The sequence below is a fragment of the Prunus persica genome, chromosome G5, assembly GCF_000346465.2.
Source record: "Prunus persica cultivar Lovell chromosome G5, Prunus_persica_NCBIv2, whole genome shotgun sequence".
In the NCBI taxonomy this organism is placed as follows: Eukaryota; Viridiplantae; Streptophyta; class Magnoliopsida; order Rosales; family Rosaceae; genus Prunus; species Prunus persica.
In genome coordinates this window covers 17863715-17877222 of record NC_034013.1, presented here as the reverse complement: position 1 = coordinate 17877222, position 13508 = coordinate 17863715, and the positions used below count along the sequence as shown (strand labels likewise).

Sequence of the window (13508 nt, the reverse complement as noted above, 5' to 3'; positions counted from 1 at the left end):
ACCTACGGAACACACAGCAACGAAATTTGTATTACATATCCCACCTTTTCAACGTGCTTGAAAACGCACGTTAAGTATTGAGTAATTTACTAATTTGTGCAGGAGACTAAAGAAGAGTCAAGGCCTGGCCAGAGATCCATTATTTCTGCAGCAAATAAACTACCCCAAAAAATAAAAAAAGATTATTAGCTTGAAACTAAAAATAACAGCTTGATGAAACAGCTTGAAGGAGGAAGAGAAGATCAATATTTACACGCATATAATATATATATAGGTTTTGGTTTGCGTTTGAATGCAGCAGCAATAGAAGCACAGTAGTGTCAGTGAGAGTGTGGAAAATGTCGTCGCAAGGCCAGAGCAGAAACGACTTTCCTAATTAGGCATGTCATACTAGTCGTATCAGTCGTAAATAGAGAAGTATTTACCTTTGAATTGAAACCGTGTTAGGCTAATTAGCTACAGTCTGGCTGGTTACTGGTTTCAACTCTCATCAATCAGAGTCAGAGCCCACATTTTTTTTTAATGTTTGAAGAAACCGAGTGCTGGCACTCTACTCCACTATTTCTTATCCAAAACGCGTCAGCTACACTTTCGTCATCGTCGAGATAAGCCAACCAAACCAAACCCCAAGCCTCTCTCTCCTCCACACGTCCTCCGTTTTTTGTTCTTATCTCCCAATCATGCAACATTATTTTATTATTTATTTCTCAATATTCAAGGAGTTGAAAATTCTTCCTACTCTCGCTTTAGCGCGTTGACTTAACACTCTACTCTCCGTAACACATCCTAAAATTTTACACTAGTAAACACATATATGTACTCTATTACAATTTTTCTTATTTCTATTTTTCACATCTTATAATAAATATAAGCAAACGTGGATTAATCCATTTGGCAAATGGGCTAGGACAGTGAGCCCATCGTGGTAAACTCAAGTTCGAATTTTCATCATCATAAATTGAAGAGTAGTTTAAATTATCGTTAGTAAAGTTATTTAATCTCTTGTGACTTGTCATATAAATAGTATGCTAGAAGTTAGAACCATATTATTTCCTTTTTGAGATCATTTAGTTATGCAACATGAATTGTAATATAATTAATAAAGAAAGTTACACAAACTGTTTTTTGAAATGAACAAAAAAGAGAAAATAGGAAAGGTAAAAATTTAAAAAAACGAGAGAGGTTCTAGTAACGTTTGGTTATTTGTCGTGTGTTTTTGGTTTTTACTATATCTATTAACCTTTTTATTCAGTTAATTAAAGCAACAAAAAACGGAAAACAGAAAAATCAAAGACGATAAAAAAAATGGGGCAGGTAGGATAAATAGCAGACGCGATATGATTATATGACTTGACATAAGAGAGTAAAAAGACAAAGGGTAAAAGAAAGGTCTTTGTCAAGCGTCACTTCTTGGCTTCCACATGCGCGTCCGTCGCCATTCTAAATCAAACAGCTGTGGCTTTCCTTCCCTCCTCTTCTATATAATCCCAGATATTTATCAATTGAAGGAAGAACCTTGAAGAAGCAGTTTCATACTCACTCACTCAAATTCGCATTTCGATACAAAAAAAGGCTTTCGCTCCTCCCAAGCTGAAACTATAAAGGGCCTCTCCTTTGCTCGCTCGCATATTCCTATCTATTTTTAGAATTTCCATTTCCTTCTTTGCCCAATTTGGTTCCTGAGATATTCCCCTAAATTGGTGGGTCTCTTTCTTTGAATCTTTGAAGAAGAAATATTCAATTTCTTTCCTTTCTTCTACACGTAGCGAAAGTTTGCCTAGCAAGTGACCATGGGTCTCTTTCTCTCAAGAAATATTGCAGATTTTGTTTTCTCTTCTCCTCTTTTCTCTAAGAAAAATGGTGGGAATTTCATTCCCATGCAAATTGAGGACGTGGTTTCCTTGGTGTCCCGGACGGGAAGGCATATGCAGCGCTATGATGAAGGTTATCGCCAAGTTGTAGGGTATGTTTCCCTCCTTCAATTTCATAGCTTTGTTTTGTAGGCTCTAAGATTCTTGAATATTAGAGCCTTGAATTAAGAAATTCTCAAGTGGGTCTTTGTTAAATGAATGAACTTTGTGATCAAATTTCGATATGGTTTATCTTTCTTCTTCTTTTTCATTAAAGTATTTGTTGGGATTTTATATATTGTAATCTAATTGTTTGGGGTTAATTCTGCAGATGCATACCATACAGATTTAGGAAAACCGAACAATCTTCATCTCTTGAGGAATTAGAAGTTCTTGTGATTAGTTCACAGAAGGGTCAAGGAATGTTGTTCCCAAAGGTACTGCCTTTGATCCCAGGATTTGTTTCTTATGGCTGTGCTCCTGCTATTTTAAATTAGACGCATTTTCTGTTTATTCATTATCCTAAACGTTTGCGCAACTGCAATGTGATTGATTATAGGGAGGTTGGGAAATTGATGAGTCTATCGAAGAAGCGGCTAAAAGAGAAACGCTAGAGGAAGCCGGTGTGGTTGGCCATCTTGGAGTGAGTATCTGCAAAACCAATCCTAAATCAGTCCAGCTTAATTTTCATCGAATTGCATCCATTTACTCATCCATTGTTTGTATGTACTTGCAGAGTCGATTGGGTATGTGGCGTTATAAGAGCAAAAGCCATGGCTTAATTCATGAGGGGTACATGTTCCCTTTGCTCGTCCAGCAGCAACTGGACTTTTGGCCCGAGCAAAGTGCCAGAAAACGACAATGGGTATGTGGAATTGCAATATATGCTTTACTGTCTCCGGACATCTTTACTTTCTGGTTCAATTGTGTGTAGATTTCTCACATTCATAGTATCAGTAGTTCTAAAATTTATGGTATATATTTTGTAGATGTCTGTTGCCGAAGCTAGAGAAGCATGTCAAAATTGGTGGATGAGGGAAGCTTTGGAGAAGTTAGTTTGTCGACAAATGCACCCCCAACAGAAAGAAGAAGCAGAAGAAGAAACAAAATGCACGTAGAATTCCATAGCTTTGGAGTCTGTTTTCTTCTTTTCAAATTTTGGAGGACCAAACGGATGTAGGCAGGGAGAATTTGTAGTTTTATTTGTCCAAAGAAAGCTCAGATTAGGAATGAGGAAGTCGAATAGAACCTTCATCTTGAGGTGTTTGTGGCCTTCACAGAATCACAGTTGGGGGTGTTCCTCATGTTTTGTTCCTGCCATCGTTCCTTCTCGAGTTAACTCGTCACCAAAACGAGAGCTGATTGCAAGACTGTACAATGTAGTTGAAGATCTTAGAGACAAAACAACTTGTACATGTACAAATTCCATTCTTTCAATTCAATTTCAATTGATTCATTCTTTTCTATGTGAACTTGTCCCCTCTGTATTTGAATATAAATTATAATAGTAAAATGATTAAGAATATTTCCTCATGCAGCCGAGGTCTTAGATTTGATTCCCGATCATCCAATATCGTTTGTATAAAAAAACTAGATATAAATGCAAATAAAGTTTGTGACATAGATCCAAGCGTTCATTCACCGATGGTTCAGAACTTTAATTGCCCTTAAAGTTTAGCACTGCCCGTTCATTCCCCTTAATTGAAGTCAGCAAATGGTTTATGGTAATCTATAAATACCAACCAATACTCTTTACTTTTATTCATAAAATTTATCCGATTATGAGATATGAATAGTATTGACACGTAGGAACCCAAAATTAATTGTTTAGGTAAAAAAAGTTGTGAAAAAAACAAAAAAAAATGAATAGTATTTGCAATGGCAAAGAGTAACTACTGGAAACACACGTTGGTTTTTGTAAGGACAGCCACTATTCACATGAATAGTAGCTGCTCTAGCCCCCTTTTACCATGGCAAGGGGCAAACTAAGTGCTCTAAGGTGGCGTTCATCAAATGGTCGATCATTATTTATGCTTCTCCTCCATTTAAAATTCAAAATGATTAAAACAAGAGGGAAAAACGTATCTTAATTCCCTCGTCTCGTGTAAGCATACAAAAAGCTCGTCCCCTTGAAATTGAATCGAAGCAAAACAAGAATGGGGAAGGGCCAAGCTAAGAGTGACTATGAAAATGTCAGAAATGCTCGAATATTGGAAAATCAGGTAGGTGACAGGTCCTCTTCTCTTCTCTTTCGCTGACACTGTTGTTTATTCTTTTCTTGCTTGATAAACGAAAAATGTTGGCTTGACTATTGGCTAATGGGAATGGTGAATTTACAGGCTCGGTTGACTTCGTTGGGACTGCACAAAACCATCACCGAGCTCCGATCCATAGCTTCACCTGCAAAACCACCCAAAACCCATGTCAGAGATTACCGCAAGAAAGTCTACGAGCTCACCTCTTTGCGCCGCTCTAATCGCTTGAAGGAAATAACTGCCACTGCCACTGCTACTGCCGCTGTCTCAAAGAACCCTTCATTTCGACGTTCTGAGAGGTTAAGAGGCAAATCCGGTAATCAATTCAATCCTTTTTCTCTGTTTGGTAGCTGAGAAATCCTTACAAGTTCTTTTATTTGGAAGTTCTAAATTGTTTTTCGTGAAGGGAGTTTAACTGGCGGAGAAAGTGAAGAGAGGAGGCCTGCAAATGCGCCTTTGGTGGATGTAAGGAAATCGGAACTCCAGCTTTCTTCCGAGTCTGCGGCCCAGCGTTGCAATAGCAAGGGCCGTGGCAGTGTCTATCACCCGGTTTTCGGGATTCATTGCCATTTATGCAGGTTTTATGCCTTAACCTTTTGGTTACAATTTTTTGTCTTCTTTGAGTTGTATAGCAAGATAGAATGAAGTTTGATACTAAGATATTAGATAGCTAGTTGGACATGGCCATCTTGTTGCTTTTGGTTTGATTGTTAGATTTTGGACAGTAAACTTCAGTTATAACTCATCTGGATTTTGATTGGTTCTATTGATTGATTATTGGTGTGGACAGTCTGTTTGCCTAGCCTGCTTTTAATGAACTAAAATGTACGGATTTTGTCCTCTCTTTTTCTCCTGGTTTGTGGAGGGGCTGTGAGTAACTAACTAGTTTGCTTCACAATGTTGCCATATTTGAATCAATTGCATAACACTAACAGGCGGTAAAGATCAAATAAGTATCAAAACCTGTGAATTAATAATGTTCTTTTAACTTTTACTAAAACTATTCAATTATATTGTTACTAGTCTAAGATTCTGATGCATGTAAGTGCAGGCAAAAGAAGTTGTGCGGTGAAGAAGATTGCAAGCGATGCGGTAATCTTGATATGGACCAGCCATGCATTGGTTAGTTCTCTAAAATGTGTTCATCACTTTGACATTCTGAGTCTGACACACCTTCAACGGTTGTGACATTTCTTAAACCTTATATGTGCTTAGGAAAAACGGATTGTTCAGTTTGTCATTCTAGCAGAGGTGTTCTTTGTCGAGGTTGTCTCAAGGTTAGGTACGGTGAAGGTAAGTCGTTTTACAAAGACAGACATAAGAAAAGCAATTACATGCACCATATGAGGAAAGTTCTTAGGTATTGAATGCATTTCCTTGTCAGAATTGGAGGAAGTGAGAGAAAACAGGAAATGGATGTGCCCGCATTGCATAGAAGAGAAAGGAATAAACCCTTACTGGATATGTAACAGGTATATATTTACTGATTCAACTTTATGAGCTTATGTTATGGAGACTGAATGAAGACTTAATGTTCTTTATATATATTTTAGTTCGATTTGCCTAAACAAGCGAAATATGGCTCCAACTGGGGCAGCAGTATACAGATGTATGTCTCTAGTTCTCCATTAATTGTTGATTCAGATTTGTTATATCCGTTTGTTCTAAATCTCATATTCAATGCTTAGTTTTCTGCATAATAATAATTTTGTGTTTAATTCCTTCAATTGGGTTCAAATTCTAGGTCAGGAGATGGGATACAAATCAGTGGCACATCTGCTGATGGATGAGCTTAAACTAGCAGACAAGATGCCCTCTCTATAACCTCGAGTCGATGAAGCAAGAGCACTTTAGTTGTTTTTGATCTGAGTGTTTTGAGCCTAGTTGTTTTTGACCTGCTGTGGCATTGACTGTATTATTAGTTCCTAACTCTTGAAAAGATCCTACTATGATTCAGTACTTCATTTCATATGCTGGAAATCAACTGAATGATTTTATGTAAATAAGTTGTTTGGATAATCCCATGTCCCAATTATTCATGCACTCAATCAGTTGTCACTCGTGGGTAGTGTTCATACAACATATTGATCACCAAACAAAGCAGCACAGCACCCACTCTTGCTCAGCTAAAAATGTGTGAGGATGTTTTTATTTATTTATACAAGCGATATTGGAGGAAGGAAGGATACACGAAAATGCATTTTTGGTATATATTTGCGCATGCTTTTTTAGACAGATTAACTCAGTTTTGATGGTTAAGATAGCATCTGAGCTATTATTGCTGCATAATTTGAATTACTATAGTTCAATGCAATCTTAGCCATCAAAATTGGGTTGATCTGCTAATAGCCAAAAATGTGTCACCTCTGTTGAAAATTCATATCACAATTGAAACCAAAAAAGTCCATTATGCCCTTACTACTTTTGTACTCTACTATGGTAAAAAGGACATTATTTATTTTGTAATATTCTCATATTAGCCTCAAGATCTTTTGTCGTATCCGAAAATATATTTGCCGCTCAGGACAGTATTTTAGTTTTGTTCGTTCTGACTACCTTCTGCTTCTTCTTCAGCATAATATCCAATCCCCCTAAAACCTCTGCAAACCCCCGCAACCTCTAATCTCCGTTAACCATCCGTACCACCAGTCCAATTCCGAGAATCTAAAAATCCAAGCATGCCCATCATCCAAAGCACCTGCATCTCAAATGTCCTGCCAATCCCCAACTCTGCGGTTCCACTTCCACCCTATTCTTTGAGCTGCTCCACCCTCAGCTCCAGAGCTTCTGCATTCTTTACCAGAAATAGCAACCCAATCTTCAAGCCCAATTACGCTCCTTTCCTCCCTACGAAGTCCCCAAGGGGTGCTCATTTGGTCATCCAGGCCGCTGGAACTGATCATTATAAGACTCTCAACGTCCCTAGAAGTGCCACGTTGCAGGAGATCAAGTCCTCTTATCGAAAGCTCGCTCGCAAGGTTAGCTTGTTCTTATTCGTTTCTGTTTGTTTTCAGTTTCTTTTGCAATTCATGTTATTTGCAAAGAAATTGAAGAAAAAGGAAAGATTTTTAACTATCCATTTTACATGGCATTGAAATTTGATATCCCAATTGTTGGAAATTGGAACAGTATCATCCAGACTTAAACAAGGGTGCTGGGGCGGAGGACAAGTTTAAAGAGATTAGTTCTGCATATGAGGTATTACTGTTTCTAGTTTTGCTTCTCCCAAAATGCTGCATTGTCATTTTGTCTCCTCATTTTCCCATTTATGTATTTTTTTCTTCAATTTTGAGTAAAAGATGGATATTTTAAATTCACTTATCTTCAAATGCAAACGTTTAACCCACACGTCATGTTTTAATTGAATACATTTCACTCAGTCTGGTGATGTATTGTTTGATGTTGAATAAAGTTGCTTTGGCTGTTGTTCTATGAACCTACTGAATATATTGCATGATGTATCAGTGCTTCCTTTTTCATTCATATGCTAATGAAGCAGTTGTGTAGGTCCTATCAGATGATGAGAAAAGGTCTTTATATGATCGCTTTGGTGAAGCAGGTTTACAGGGAGAATATGATTCTTCGGCCATGGGTTCAACAGGGGTAAGATCTTCCCGGTCTTTACTGCAACACAGACATGCGCATACACATACACACATATCCTTTGGGTATTTTACTTAGTAATTTAATGGTTTTGCTTTTCTAGTGAAAGAACTGGTCATTTTAACTGCATGCTGATGAATCATCAAAAATCATTAGGTGGATCCTTTTGACGTTTTTGATACATTCTTTGGAGGGTCAGATGGGATTTTTGGAGGAAGGGGTGAATCAGGAGGCTTTAACTTCAATTTGAGGAACAGGGGAAACCAGGGTCTAGACATTAGGTAACTGTCTTGCTGCAATGTTACTATTGAATGATCTGTCCCATTCTATTTTGTATAGAATATTTGAGTTTACTTATATTACATATTGCAAATAATGTAGTTGAGAAATGAAATGCATAACCTGAAAAGTTCAACCACCTAGAGGCTAATCTCTCTCTCTCTCTCTCTCTCTCTCTCTCTCTCTCTCTCTCTCTCTCTCTCTCTCTCGATGTCAAGACTAGTATTTATGTGATATATTATATAAGAACTAATAACAGGTTGAAGACGAAAAATATTGTTGATATCAACTTATAACACTCAAACTTCAAATATTGACTTAGGGAAAATAGTGGCTCTAATAATAGTCTTTGAATTTAGCACTGAATCCACATGTTTGTTGTTGAAAGCACAAAATTTATGTTTTCCAGGCCTCTCCTTTTAACTTCCATATTGCAGGTATGATCTGTATCTGAGCTTTGAAGAATCCATTTTCGGAGTACAGAGGGAAATTGAAGTTTCTTCTGTTGAGACATGTGATAATTGTGGTGGAACAGGTGCTAAATCTGATAATTGCATAAAATCATGTACTGGTTGTGGAGGAAGAGGAGGGGTGATGAAAACTCAGAGAACACCATTTGGCATGATATCACAGGTAAAAATACCTGTTTAGAACATTAAAAATCGTTGGAATTACATTACATATTTTGAATAAATTTTCTTAGCCTCATATTGCAGACACCATGTGTAGCTTGTAAGGAAACCTCTCAGTCGTTCTGTGTATATGAGTGTATTTATAAGTTATTGGAATTTCAATGCAGTATGTTGATATGTGCCAATACTATATAGGATAGTTACCAAGCAATTGGTCAAACATATCTTAATTAATCTGCATTCTTCCTACCATTCTCTCAGGATCTCTATATATGTCTTAGAGATATGCTTTATAGATGATATTTTATGATTCATAGGTATCAACCTGCTCAAAGTGTGGCGGTGATGGTAGAATAATCACTGATCCTTGCCAAAGATGCAGTGGCAAGGGACAAGTACAGTCCAAAAGAACTATGAGTGTGACCATCCCAGCCGGTGTTAATGATGGAGCCACAATGCAAATTCAAGGGGAGGGAAATTTTGATAAGAAAAGGTGTATACACAGTTCAAATTTATGTGTACGTCAAATATTGCTCATATATTCTTTGCATTTAGATCATAGAAAAGGCAGCACATCAGCTTTGTCTGTTTCTTACGGATGGACGCTGCTTAAAAGCTGAGCTAGATTAATGTTTGGGTGGGAGGATTGGAGAATTAGAAAGGGATTATAAAAGATGAAATGTGAATTAAAAGAAACAAATCTGGTGTCGTAGTAGTAATCATGATTTGGTTGTCAAGAAGTGGTTTCTAGTTGTTGCTTTCTGTCCTAAGTGGTTGTTAATTCAATACGTTTGAAACATACAACCTTGTCGATAGAAACGAATTCCAAATAAAATACGAATCTACTCGTGGAGTTTACATTGGCTTTTGCAATTCCTCGTAATACTATTTGAGCTTTGGAATCTATTGTGATGTAGTAGTGGAGTTCATATTGGCTTTTGCAATTTTTTGGAAATTCTAGTCCTGATTTGTTTGGAATTTGATTGCCTATGACAACCATGGCATGCACTTTTATGTTATACATTTACAATTTCTGGGATCTGTTTTTACTTGTTCAATATTGTTACTTTATGTGACTGGATATTAAGGCATGCCCTGCACTAATTTTCTTTATTATCTGCATTATGGCAGGGGTACAGTTGGTGATGTCTTCATAGTGCTTCATATAGACAGAAAGGCTGGAATTCATAGAGATGGACTCAATCTGTACTCAAAGATAAAGATTGATTATACCGAGGCCATTTTAGGGACTGTTATAAAGGTAATCCTAGCATTGTCAATTAGTGTTAGTGAGGGTGTACAGGAATGGTGAAAATTGACCCTTCTTCTTTGCATTATCAAATTGAGCTCCTGTCTGTAGAAGCCTGCGATAGTAGTACCTCCTGAACGTCACTGAGGTTTAATTTACTGAGTAACAGATCATGGGACAAGAAGATTGAATTGACATGCTTAACTTTACCAATGATACCCATGGGACCCATAACAGTATACAATTTTCGACATATATTGCTTGTGTACTGTCTTCCCTGATATGGTGTTTGATATGCTTGGGGATTTGTAATATTTAGGGTGAAGCCAAGTGGTATCTCTGTGACTTGAAAAGTTTGTACAAGCTGTATGACATGGAAACTGTTAATTATCTTCAGGTTGAAACTGTTGAAGGCTTGAAAGAGCTTCAGATTCCTTCTGGAATTCAGCCTGGTGAAACAGTAAAGTTGCGGCGCATGGGGGTTCCAGACATGAACAAACCTTCTACTCGAGGAGATCATCACTTTGTTGTCAATGTTCTGATCCCAAAGATAATCAGGTTGATGTCCTTAAACCATGTTATGATTCCTTCTTCTAGTTTAAACTTTTCAGTTAAATTTGGCATCCAGCTTGATATCCCAATACCTTGTGTTCTGTTTTTCATTGAATTTGTTGTAATTTTAATGACAGTGATAAGGAACGCACACTTGTTGAAGAACTGGCTTCACTTAAGGCATCTAGAGAAGGTCATTCAGTTGCTTCCAAAGGCACGGGTATAGTTTTCGAGTCTATTACGAACCACTATCTAATTAGAAAAACAAAAAAATAGTAGGTTTAAACAATGACTCAGAAAAATTCATGTTGTCCTGTTTCAGGTACACAAGATGCGAACTTTGCCATGCATAGAACCAGTGCTTCAAGCCAGGGGACTAGTCGTGTTGCATCCTTGTGGAACTCAATAAAGGGCGTACTGGGGTATGCCTCAGTGACAGTTCTTTTTTATAAGATCCAGTTTTTGGTCTTAGATATGCTTATACATTCAATTAAAAGAAGAGACGTTCCCTAGTTCAGTTTGTTATATACATCATACATGTGCATTCCGTGCTTCTGGTTCTGTCATTTCTTGCCTGATTTAACATCTAGCATCTCTAACCATTTGTGCATTTTGCAGGAAGCGGCAGTCTTCGTCGGGAGAGGGATTTGCATCAGTTGGTGTGGGCAGCCCATGCCCACCATTATTATGGGGATCAACGAAGCCAAATTCGTGCTATTATATGGCATCGCTGTTTACAGTTTTAGTTGTAACTTATATTTGTAGCATGATGGGAAAGACCCGTAACCTTACCTTATTACAACAACAAAGTGATGCTTCTCCTCCTCATACAACCAAAAGGAACAGCGTAGATAGAAAGTCTAAAGTCTAACAAAGATGTAATGGCTACCTACATTATTATATATTGGATCTCAGGATTTGCCCTGCCATCTGTATCCTTTCCTCCGTAGTCCCAATGTCATAGTCTCGATTGTTTCTTTCTGATTCTGATAAATACAAGAAAACTGCATTTTGTGTTTTAGGTTATAAAAAGGATTCAACTTGAACTTGCACCCCAAGCTCTCTGTCTTTTTCTCTCTTAATCGTTTGGTTAAAATTGATTGAGAATTTACAAATACGTAAATAAGAAGCAACACCAAAGTTGCAAAATAATGAGAATTTTAAGCTAGTTAAAATGGGCGGGCAAGGGGATTCTCACTCTCTTTCTGCTTTACAGCTCATCCATCTCCATACGAGGCAGCCGTTGCCATGGTACCTCTCTCTCTCTCTCTCTCTCTCTCTCTCTCTCTCTCTCTCTCTCTCCCTCTGATGTAGGCGATTTACCAATAACATTAGTCTTGTATTAACCATTGATAAGTCTGCTTCTGCGTCATTTTTTATTATAAACCTTTTTATTTACTGGTTACTGAGAAAATGGAGTGAATGGAAAGCACTGCAACTGTTTATATCAAGCATGGAAAGGACTGCTTATGTGATGATTGTTGAAAATGTTGATGCGATAATTGAAACAACCTAAAATTAGTATAACTTCGTCTTAGTTTCTGGTAATCTAGGACGAGTCTTTAGCTAGTCGAACCCAAGACCCGCTGAGCTTTTGATGTAACGCAAAACCAACAAACGAGAAGAACTAGTCCTAGTTTGGTTCAGTAGACAACGGTAACAATTCTTGGAAATTTGATATTTGCAACGATACTTGGAGCCTTGAACGGCTTTTCTTAGTTGGCGTAGGTGTAGCCCCCATTTAGTCACGCCATAGTTTATGGATGTTGCTTAGGATATAAACTTCCCTGCCCGGTGCCTCTGATAGGAAGAGGGGCAGTGGCACCAGGTCTTAGGCTTCGAAGTTATGTTTAGCTGGACATGTAGTTTCCGACAATAAACTGGGCTAACCTAGTTTTATTATCGAGGATGATTTGTTTAGTACGTTTAAAAATATATATATATATATATATATATAATTATTAGATTATTGTATCTAAGGTACTCTTGCTCTGCGCATAATCTCTGTTACAGTTCGCTTTTCTGTTTGATTTCTTTGATAATGGATAGTTACACGTGTTGTAATGCTTGAGGTGAACGTTCCCAAAACAAACAAGACACACTGCAAGAGCAAGGAGTGTAAAAAGCACACCTTGCACAAGGTCACCCAATACAAGAAAGGAAAGGATAGCCTTGCTGCTCAGGGAAAGAGGCGTTACGATCGTAAGCAATCAGGTTATGGAGGTCAAACCAAGCCAGTGTTCCACAAGAAGGTAAGCATCGAGTTCCTGCTCCCTTTGCATTCTGGATATGAAAAGAATAATTGAAAGCCGAAGACCAAGTATTTCCTATTTCCACAGATTGATTTTGGGAATTTTCATTTTGAACGTTTATATTTCTAAACAGGCAAAAACTACAAAGAAGATTGTCCTGATGCTCCAATGCCAGGGTTGCAAGCATGTGTCTCAGCAAGGTTAGCGCATATGGTGTTTGTAGTTTGCTCCTTCTCCTTTTTTATCGAAGATTTTTGCTAATGCTCGAATGTCGTCACTGATTTCTGCAGAGGTGCAAGTACTTTGAGATTGGTGGAGACAAGAACGGAAAGAGAACCTCTGTTTTCTAAGTCAACTGATTGGGTTGTATTTTGTGTTGCGTTCCATCTTGTTGGAGCTTTAAAGCTAATATGATAGTCTTTGTTCTTAGTTGTTCTGTTCAACATCAAATTGTTCTCGATAATCTTTTTCTTCTTTCAATTCAGATTAGAGTTCTAATTCACTAGTGTTGTCAATTCAATTTAAAACCTTCTTTCATTTCCTTATCCTTGTTGTCTGTCCACCCCATCTTTGTTGTATCTTGTTATTGCCCAAAATTTCTTACGGAGATCAAATTAAAGCCAGTTATGCGGGGTGTTTAATTGGAGGTTGCAGCACCTAATTGACTATTTACAGAATGGTAGCCTGGGGCTCTCTCTCTCTCTCTCTCTCTCTCTCTCTCTCTCCAATTTCATGTAACGTGAAGGCACGCAGCGCAAGCAGTCTGCTGAACTGATCTACTTGTTCAAATATGTAGGATGCCAGTTGTGTGCCAACCAAACTAGAGAGAGGGCCGG

At 37.8% G+C, this 13508-nt stretch overlaps 3 protein-coding genes across 6 annotated transcripts; all 3 read left to right on the top strand.

Moving 5' to 3' along the window:
* Window positions 1359–3387, top strand: LOC18776961 (nudix hydrolase 18, mitochondrial). The gene is made up of 5 exons (XM_007209548.2): window positions 1359–1963; window positions 2182–2287; window positions 2410–2493; window positions 2587–2715; window positions 2840–3387. The coding sequence occupies exons 1-5, from the start codon at window positions 1791–1793 to the stop codon at window positions 2966–2968; spliced, it is 621 nt and encodes a 206-aa protein (XP_007209610.1). The 5' UTR covers window positions 1359–1790; the 3' UTR covers window positions 2969–3387.
* Window positions 3895–6161, top strand: LOC18775784 (cell division cycle-associated protein 7). 2 transcript variants are annotated; one of them, XM_020564257.1, is made up of 8 exons: window positions 3895–4072; window positions 4190–4421; window positions 4512–4683; window positions 5157–5227; window positions 5321–5398; window positions 5490–5577; window positions 5659–5714; window positions 5850–6161. In XM_020564257.1, the coding sequence occupies exons 1-8, from the start codon at window positions 4007–4009 to the stop codon at window positions 5927–5929; spliced, it is 843 nt and encodes a 280-aa protein (XP_020419846.1). In that variant the 5' UTR covers window positions 3895–4006; the 3' UTR covers window positions 5930–6161. The 2 variants fall into 2 exon arrangements, with proteins under 2 accessions (XP_020419846.1, XP_020419847.1); XM_020564258.1 differs by lacking the exon at window positions 5659–5714 and having other exon boundaries at window positions 3896–4072.
* LOC18776615 (chaperone protein DnaJ) lies at window positions 6550–13101 on the top strand. 3 transcript variants are annotated; one of them, XM_020563660.1, is made up of 14 exons: window positions 6550–7083; window positions 7235–7303; window positions 7613–7708; window positions 7865–7989; window positions 8425–8620; window positions 8937–9112; window positions 9751–9880; window positions 10266–10426; window positions 10558–10640; window positions 10743–10842; window positions 11039–11671; window positions 12493–12672; window positions 12806–12872; window positions 12963–13101. In XM_020563660.1, exons 1-11 carry the CDS (start codon window positions 6784–6786, stop codon window positions 11289–11291), a joined length of 1689 nt encoding a protein of 562 aa, XP_020419249.1. In that variant the 5' UTR covers window positions 6550–6783; the 3' UTR covers window positions 11292–11671; window positions 12493–12672; window positions 12806–12872; window positions 12963–13101. The 3 variants fall into 3 exon arrangements, with proteins under 3 accessions (XP_020419249.1, XP_020419250.1, XP_020419248.1); XM_020563661.1 differs by having other exon boundaries at window positions 12470–12672; XM_020563659.1 differs by having other exon boundaries at window positions 12434–12672.

Bases quoted from the DNA above. Each gene is read 5' to 3' on its own strand.
- LOC18775784 (XM_020564257.1), top strand. From the start codon at position 4,007: ATGGGGAAGGGCCAAGCTAAGAGTGACTATGAAAATGTCAGAAATGCT. The intron at 4,422-4,511 runs GTAATCAATTCA...TTTTTCGTGAAG, and splicing joins GAGGTTAAGAGGCAAATCCG to GGAGTTTAACTGGCGGAGAA. The intron at 5,399-5,489 runs GTAAGTCGTTTT...TTTCCTTGTCAG, and splicing joins CAAGGTTAGGTACGGTGAAG to AATTGGAGGAAGTGAGAGAA.
- LOC18776615 (XM_020563660.1), top strand. From the start codon at position 6,784: ATGCCCATCATCCAAAGCACCTGCATCTCAAATGTCCTGCCAATCCCC. The intron at 7,084-7,234 runs GTTAGCTTGTTC...AAATTGGAACAG, and splicing joins ATCGAAAGCTCGCTCGCAAG to TATCATCCAGACTTAAACAA. The intron at 7,990-8,424 runs GTAACTGTCTTG...TCCATATTGCAG, and splicing joins AACCAGGGTCTAGACATTAG to GTATGATCTGTATCTGAGCT.
- LOC18776961 (XM_007209548.2), top strand. From the start codon at position 1,791: ATGGGTCTCTTTCTCTCAAGAAATATTGCAGATTTTGTTTTCTCTTCT. The intron at 2,288-2,409 runs GTACTGCCTTTG...GATTGATTATAG, and splicing joins AAGGAATGTTGTTCCCAAAG to GGAGGTTGGGAAATTGATGA. The intron at 2,494-2,586 runs GTGAGTATCTGC...ATGTACTTGCAG, and splicing joins GTGTGGTTGGCCATCTTGGA to AGTCGATTGGGTATGTGGCG.